The 8,529-nt window shown below is 40.5% G+C and overlaps 2 protein-coding genes across 4 annotated transcripts in view; one reads left to right on the forward strand and one right to left on the reverse strand.

Moving 5' to 3' along the window:
* e2f1 (E2F transcription factor 1) overlaps positions 1-5,910 on the reverse strand; it is a 10,763-nt gene extending 4,853 nt beyond the window's left edge. The window contains exons 1-4 of the mRNA XM_024292783.2: positions 4,649-5,910; positions 4,474-4,573; positions 3,093-3,312; positions 266-418 (exon numbers count right to left, since the gene is read on the reverse strand). Of these exons, the coding sequence (XP_024148551.1) occupies positions 266-418; positions 3,093-3,312; positions 4,474-4,573; positions 4,649-4,900 (725 nt within the window). The 5' untranslated portion in view covers positions 4,901-5,910. The remainder of the gene's footprint in view (positions 1-265; positions 419-3,092; positions 3,313-4,473; positions 4,574-4,648) is intronic.
* Positions 5,911-6,032: 122 nt separating this feature from the next.
* znf341 (zinc finger protein 341) overlaps positions 6,033-8,529 on the forward strand; it is a 10,308-nt gene continuing 7,811 nt past the window's right edge. For 2 of the 3 annotated variants that reach the window (XM_024292780.2, XM_024292781.2), the window contains exons 1-3: positions 6,033-6,051; positions 6,382-6,504; positions 6,891-7,001. In XM_024292780.2, the coding sequence (XP_024148548.1) occupies positions 6,474-6,504; positions 6,891-7,001 (142 nt within the window). In that variant the 5' untranslated portion in view covers positions 6,033-6,051; positions 6,382-6,473. The remainder of the gene's footprint in view (positions 6,052-6,381; positions 6,505-6,890; positions 7,002-8,529) is intronic. The other variant, XM_024292782.2, reaches the window with a different exon arrangement.

Genomic DNA, 8,529 nt, shown 5'->3' on the forward strand with positions numbered 1-8,529 from the left:
TATATATATATATATATATATATATATATATATATATATATATATATATATAGTGTGTGTTTTGTTTTATTTTATGGAGAGTCTATTTTACTCTCCATAAAAATATATTCTGTCAAAATTATAAAAGTTAAAAATGAGCCCAAGATAACATCGGGTCATTAATAATAAAATAAAATGATCTGGAGGGCCGGATCCGGCCCCTGGGCCTTGACTTTGACGTGCCGTAGATGAAACGTCCTCAAACACAAACTCCTCTAAAGGATATTTCTTGTTCTGTGGATCGTCGGTGAGAAGCCGCAGCTGCAGGTTGCATTTGTCGATCAGCTCATCCAGCTGCTCCTCCGCCTCGGTGAGGTCGCACACCTCCCTCTGCAGCTCCTTATGGCGGGACACCATGGAGGCATCGATTCGGTTTCCTCTGCAGGCCACAGGCACACAGAAGAGACTTTAACAAAAACCAAGCTGAGCTTACAGTCTCCAACAGAAAATTACAGACATGTTTTTTTTCTCCTGAGAATAGAAGTCATCTTCTGTCAGCGCCCTCAGTCGTTTCATGTGAGGAATACCAGAAACACACAAATGCCTTTTTCATTTTAGAGTGGAAAAGTTTCAGCAAAACTGATGGTGGATCTGCTTTATTGATCCTGTTAACCAGAGTCTTTGGTTGCTAATCAAAAAACTGAAATGAAAACATGAGGTTAGAAGGAGGGTCTGCAGCCTGTGGATCGTTAGCTTTAATGAAAAAGGCTAACAATTAAAATAAATAATAGATTAGTTATTTGGGTTTTTTCCTTTCTGTTTAGATTTATAACATGTCAAGCAACTAAGACAAGTTAAATTTACTGTCAAATTCTGTAGAAATGTTCCTTTTATTTTTTTATTTATAGTTAGTCAAATAAAAGTCTCTATAAGTGTTTTTATTTTTATTTTGGTGAATGACACTAAAGTGGTTAAAGTTTTAAACAAATGTGGTTAAAAATGATTAAAAATGATTTAGAGATGTGTGTTTTCAATATAAAGCTCAGGTTATTTTAAATTTTGATTTTTTTTCCTTTTTTTAAATAAAAAGATTCTAATAAAATGTTTATTTTTTAGATTAAAAGAAAAAAAGCACACCAAAATACCAAAATATAGTCTGACTCTCTAGAATTTTAATGTAAGTAAAGCTGCTGCAGCAGGAGGAGCTTTTGGGAAGAAGGGGTTTTATTTTGAAAGGAACTAGTGTGTGCTGCTGTCAAAAGTAAAAGAAGTTACAACTGTTATATATAGAAATATATAGAAAATATAATAATTGTTGTAATTCAATTATTGTAATATCTAAAAACTACATTTATAAGCAAATGCTTAACTGCCAAAAAAGGATAAAGTGAGACTTTGTAGCTTTTGTTTATGGAGCTATTCTTGGGGCCAAAATTATTAGAAACCCAAATAAAACATTTTGAAAAATATTTGTCTTTGGCCAAAAAAAAAAAAAGAAGAAGTAAAATGTCCAAAACTTTTTGCTGTTCTAAAATAAACTTAATTATTTTCTGCTTCAAATATTTTTTTTTTTAGGTTTCACAACTCAAAATTTCAATTTCAAAACCTTTTTTCGCTTTCAACTCTTTTTTCCCCATTTTTGAATCTAAAAATTTCAGTTTCAAAACTTTTGACCGCACATTGGTCCGGGGCTAAGACAAACCACCAATCAAATGGATGAGGGTGGTAACTTCAGTCCCGGTGCGTTCACTGACCCTGAGAACTGTGAGAATTATGGTCAGTAAATGTCATAGGCTGAAGTTGTCTCAAGACGGCTGTAAAAAGCAGAGTTTTGTCAGTACAAACCGCAGGTCCAAAACTCTGCTGTAGCCCGTTCAAAGCACCATTTTATTGTGCTACATACAGGCGAAAAAGATTCAAACCTGAAAAAATGTTTTGAAATTGAAATTTTTAGTTTTGAAACCTAATTGAAGCTGAAAATAATTGTTTTTTTAAGAATAGAAAAAGTTTGACATTTTATATTTCTTTGGCCAAACACCAATATTTCTTTCAATTTGTTTTGTTTGGGTTTTAAACATTTATGGCCTCGATTTGACTCCATTCTCTCTGGGTTCAAGTCTGTAAGGACCGAGACCAAATGGCTGTAAGTGTTGACGGTTGCAGACCTCTGGGTTAGAAGGTTCTGCTGGAAGAAGATCATTTTCTCCAGAGAAAATCGTCCTCAATGGGCTTAGTTTTAACAGGGGTCACCAAAATACGGCCCGTGGGCCGGATCAGGCCCTTCTCCACATTTGGTCCAGAAATGCCGATCAAGACCCACAGAATGTGACTTTTTATTCCATCCTTCTGCAGTCTGAACTGTGACGGGAGAAGATAGAATATTTATTGGTTTGATAGTGATTCACTTCTTCTGGATTTTATTATTATTATTTTCTTCTGTATGTTTTTTTGGACGTCTTTAGCTCTTCAGCTATTAAAATATTCAGCTCTTTTTATGCTAGCTTTTTCAGCCTTTTTTGGCAGTTACTAAGGATTTCTAGGCTAATTTGGCGTTTAGCTAATGTTTCAGCTACATGCTAGCTGTTTTGGCTAATTTAGGCTTTTCAGTTCGTAGGCTAATTTGGTATTTTGCTAACATTTTAGCTAGCTATTAGCTTCACAGTTTTCAGCTATCAATTTCAGCCTTTTCAGCAGCCAAATTCAGCTTCCAGCATTCACTCTAGCATTATCTCAGGTAATGCTATATATCTAGTCTTTACAATGTTTGAGTATATTATGTTTTCTATGAAGATTACAGAAATGAATTATTTTAAAATGTGGTTATGTGTGGTTTTCTTGAGAACCATAAATGTTTACGTTTAGGTTGCGATTGTTACACCTTTTCTGTTAGCCTTCAAACTGACCCCGCCCCACATCACAGAAGAAAACAGTTATGTGGCCCCTGGTTTAAAATGAAACACGTTTCAGCTCGAGGGGTTCCATCATCTAACCAGACATGCAGGTTCAGAGTAGAAGTGTTTGCATAAAAAGAGAGGTCCAATGGCAGGACTGTGGTCCTGTTGTTTCATGTTTGGACACTTCCATCACTAATAATAGATGATTGGAGAACTCACAGCCACTGGATGTGATTCTTGGACTTCTTGGAGATGAGCTGGATTCCCTCCAGGACGTTGGTTATGTCATAGATGCGTCTCTTCTGGACGTCCAGGACCTGCGAGGCCCAGTTCAGATCCACCACGCCGTCGGCCGACTGAGACAGCAGGTTCAGGAAGCGTTTGGTGGTCAGGTTCAGGGAGGTGTCATACCTGGACTTCTCTGCCGTGCTTCGAGGAACTGGGAAGGAAAGTAAAACTCCTCAGAGGAATATCACACGCAGGAGGACAGATTGGGATCAAAGAATCGATTTTCCATGAGGTGATCCTCTGACTCCATGCTAAATCCAGGGGTCGGCAACCTTTAACAGTAAAGGAGTCATGTGGGTTCATTTTCTACTGATCCAAACCTAGGAGACCCCAAGTCTTACTTTAGTCTTTAAGAAATTTGGATTTGCATCCATGACCTTCTTTTTAAATAATAAATATGAATGATGTCTATTTTTGGCACGAACAAAAGCAGAAATATGAAAATAACCTAGCATCTTTAAAATATGATTTCTACTTATTTTCAGAATAAAAGCTGCTCTGTGCCGAACAGGATCATCTCAGTGCAGCTCTGGACAGCTGTTAACCAATGTTGTTCAGCATAAGATAATATGTGCTTTTAACTCATAAAAGATCAAACTTTTTACCAAAGTTTTGTGTTTCATCTAAAATCTGTTTATTCTGCAGGTAGAGTTGATCAAACAAGACGTCTTCAGGTCAACAGGATGTAAAAACCTACATAGTTTATCATCTATGTGAAATGTATACATTTAACTCATCTAAATTAAATAAATGATAATTAAGACATCCTTACTTTAAAAAATGCTATTTTATTTTCTTTTTTGTTCTTTTTCTCCTCTTTGTCCTCAGCAGTCTTACTCTGCTGGGTTTTGTTATTTTAGTTCAGAGTTGGATCTTGGTAGTCTTAGTTTACTGGCTTTGTTTATTTGGGTAGTTTTGGTTATGCAGACATTATCAGGAGCTGCTGACTCTGACGGTCGACATGTCTGGGTCAGCAGTCTCCATGATTTATTTCATGTTTGACCAAGGAGCCATCATGGCGAGATGAAAGAGACACAAGTGGATCTGGAGCTGCAGGTTTCTGACTCCTGGACTAAGTCTTGTAGTAAAATTCTCTTTTGAGCTTCTCATCTTAGCAGCTCCAAGCATCTACAGACGGCAACACTTCTCACAGAATGTGTGAAATAATCAGGATAAAATCTTCTGACTCTCCTTAGAGTCTGAGCGTTGCACAAACCCAAAATTTAAAGTATTCAAGAAGAGCCGCCGACGACACGCCATCGTCTTTCAGAAGAAGTTTGTGTGAAGAGATGCTCCTGAGAGAGCGGCGTACCTCTGGGAGGAGCAGGAGTGGAAGGGGGCGCTTGGCTGGTGGGAGATCGGGTGGTGCTGACATACTGGTGGTCACTATCCAGGTCCAGCTTCCTCTTCACCTGCAGAGGAAACAATAACGTGAACCCTGCGTACGATGGGGCGGCGGCGCACCAACACAACCCCCAGCCCCTCACCGGAGGTCTCCCGAGAGCCGGCCTCCTCCTGTCCTGGACCCCCACGTCGACATGGCTCTGCGGCGTGGCGAACAGCAGGATTTCGCCCGTGCTGGAGGGGGCGGCCAGCGGGTGGAGTCCCTCATTGCTGGGGCTGGTGATGATGACTATCTGGTGGTCCTCGCCCAGATCGATGCTTCCAGAGTTCAGCAACGTCTCAAAGTCCTTCAGCAGATCCTCGGATGTCTGACCTGTTATCAGAGTCTCTGACATGGCCCAGCCGCCACAAGGCTCCAGCAGCAGACCGAACTGTTGGTGGTTCCAGAGCAGGGTCAGCACCAAGTGACCCCAACCATGCCCCAATACTGACCCGTCTGAAGCATCTCCCCCTGCTGGGGGTCAAAGCTAGCTTTAAGTGTGGATTTAGCCAACAGAAGATGAGAAATCTAAAGGTCAAGCAGAGGAGGCTACAGTTCAAACATCAAGACGAGACGTGGAACCAAACAGGAAATAACCCGCTAAACGCATCCTACCCCCGCGCCGCCAGGCTCACGCGCATTTGCACAGACAAAAACCTCAAAAATGATCAAAAGACGGAAGAGGAGAAGGAAATCCCGCCAGGAGAGATCAGCGAGCTAGCCTGCTAGTCTTTTGTTTTCCTGTCAGACGGACGAGGCCTCGCCACACTGTCCCCAAACAGCTACAGCTAACGAGCTAGCTTACCACGAGAAAACACGGCAACAACTTTGCTAACACACCCGAACAACAGCTAAAGACTACATTTACCACCACTAAGCACACGTTTCTCCCCTTTTCACCCCAATATGGCTTCATTAACTGGCTCAGAAAACTTTATAGAGGCGTACGGAACTGAGTTTTCAGAGTAAAAACATCCTCACGGCGGAGCTTCGATCGCAGATCCGAACCATCTTCGAGAAAAGAGTCATAAAAGCGACAATCGCTCCGGACGACGGCGATGAGAAGGAGTTTAGCGCGGAAATGGGGGGCACTTTAGCATGCTAGCATCGGGGATTAGCCGCAGTTCTTCGGTCCCCCTCGGACTGTTGGGGCACGCAGGAAGCAGTCGGAGAAAACCGGGACCAAAACTGATGAAATACTCGCTCAAATGTTACAAAATGTGCCGATGCTCCTTCGTCTGTTCACCGGAGGTCGGGTCCATCTGTGAACGAGCCGCTCCGACCCCATTATCAGCCGTCATTGTTATTGTCTCAGCTGATCTATATCGAAACAAGACTGGACTGTTTTCGCGCGAAATCCTTTTTGCCGCGAAACTGGCACGTGAGTAAAACCGGCGGCTGGGATTGGTCGGTGTGATTCGTCTTCCGCATGATGCGCTTGGTGTCCTCTGATTGGTGGAGACGGCTGTCTGTCACATTCCAGAGCGCGGAGTTCCTGATCGAGAGGTGCGTTCACGGTCCACGGACAAAAGACTTCTAAACTGTTCGGTTCATCCAAAAGTGAAATAAAAAAGTACAAGATATATTTTTATGTTTTTTAAGAGTTTTTTTTTCCTTTACAATATTGCCATATTATATTACCATATTAAATATAAAATGTGAACATATCCGACTTGCAAATGTACGTTTTTATCAGTTTAGTTCTCAGCGGTGACCTTTCGCTTAATCAACACATACAAAATAAATTAATATAGATCTAAGAACTTGTTAAACTAGAGTATTCTTAGGGTTTCACCAAAAATGCTTTTACTTTGGTTTTTATTTGCATTTTTTTAGCTTAAACTGTGGTTCGTTCGCGCTGAGGTGTCTGAACCTGAAGTAGCAGACAGCACTAATCAAACACCGATGGTAAACAGGAGCGCAGCAAGATGGCGCAGACAATATTTGAGGCGCTGGAAGGTAAAATATGTTCTTATTTATCCTACAATTATTAAATAATTTAAATGATAAAACAACGTATAATGTAAATCTTCCGGAGATTGATGTAAACATGAAATCATCGCACAGACGTCTATAAGCAAATCACCCTGGAGAAAGAAGGGATCCTGCAGGATTGTAAACAAACTGATTACATTTCCTTGATCAGCTGCTATTAAGGCCTTTTTATTAAATTGTTACTATTTATGTAATATGTGAACATGAACTCTGTTGTTTTTCATTTCAGTTTGATGTTTCTTCTCATGTTTTATTGTGACTTTGATGGAGCAGCAGATCTTCCTCTCATCCTCTAGTGATGCTGTTATTGAAGTTAAATCAGTCTTCCCTTTTTCCCTCCATCACCTCAGGCATGGACAACCAGACCGTTCTAGCTGTCCAGTCCCTGCTGGATGGCCAGGGGGGAGTCAACGACCCAAACAACCAGAACGTGTCTGCAGGGTCCACCATCCAGTCTATGGGTAAGGAGCGTTCAGCACTAGTGGACAGAATCTGCAATTTAGCGGGTGAATGGATGAGATTCTCCTGAAAACGTTAGATCTAAACGTTAGAACATTATGCTTAAAATTGCATTTCAGATTTTTTTTTATTCAAATCGATGGTTCAGATGCAAAAATGTTGTTTGAAAAAAATCGTATTTGTGATGTAGAAAACACGCTGGGCGGAGCCACAGAATCCCAGCTCCGCCCCATTCTGATACATCCACTTACAGACAAATAGATCCACGAACGTCTTTGTTTTCCCCGTCTGAGCTGGGATCCGGATCAGAACTGTACGGCTGGATAGCTCAGATGTTTCTTGCTGCTTTTGTTGCACTGCTAATGTTAGCTTGGGGCTGTAAGCTAGCAGAAGAGCATGTAAAGAGATGGGTGACGGGAAGTGGGGGCGAGAATTCTCTGCGCCAACAGTCCTGCTCACAACTCAGTGGTTAATTTCTAATAAACTCTTGCCACTCTGCTAAAACTAGGTCCTAGAAAACCTTTTTTTTATTTTGTATTTTCTAAAACCTGCATCATAATAATGAAAAGACCACTGGGAACGCTTTGAAAATAGATCAGAAGATGATCGGAGTGGGTATTAAACCTTATATCTCTCTCGTGAAGATAAAAGGGCGCGTTCAGACCGCTCAGATCCAATCCGACTTTGGGACAGCAAGAATCTAGAATTATAAGAGTCATATAGATCCGGTGTGTCAGAAGTCCGGCCAAGGGGCCAAATGTGTTCAAACTTCCATCGGCCTGCAGGCTTTTCTCATCAAATCAATGACATGTGGCCCTCAGCAAATAACAACAACAAAAAAAAGCTGTGTACATCTTCCTGATTATTGTAAACCTGTGGCAACACTAATGTGTGACCTTTCTGTAACACTTTCTAGCTCATTTCTACAGAGTTGTAAATAAAAAGAAAAGTTTGCAGTGAGAGCCACAGCTTCCTGGACAAGTGGAAATGTCCAGATTTTCTCAGTGAAGCAGAGACTGAGAATGTTTTCAAGGAGCTCAGTATCAAGGGACCACCAAAAGACATGCTAACTACAGTGGCTAGCCGTGGAAGAACGGTGTGAAAAACTGACAATAATTTGGGTGGAAAAATAATTTAGATACATTTATTTTCTATGCGAAGAAATGTAAAGTATACCATTGCAATACAATGTTTATTAAATAGGTCAAACAGTTGGTCCTCAAGCATTTTCATCTCACCATATTTGGCTAAATAAAATTAAAGCCAAAAAGTTTGGTTTTCCTAGCTAAAGCTGTTATTTATGTGTGAACGTTTAAAGCACATGTGTCAAAGTCAGGGCCCGGGGGCCGGATCCGGCCCTCCAGATCATTTTATTTTATTGTTATTAATGACCCGATGTTATCTTGTACTTATTTCTAACTTGTATAATTTTAACAAAATAGATTTTTATGGAGAATAAAATATTGAAAGTTATTTAAGGTTTAAGTTGATTTATTCTGGAATAATATTCCTGCCTTTTTATTATTCAGA

Source organism: Oryzias melastigma, linkage group LG7, assembly GCF_002922805.2.
Source record: "Oryzias melastigma strain HK-1 linkage group LG7, ASM292280v2, whole genome shotgun sequence".
Classification (NCBI taxonomy): Eukaryota; Metazoa; Chordata; class Actinopteri; order Beloniformes; family Adrianichthyidae; genus Oryzias; species Oryzias melastigma.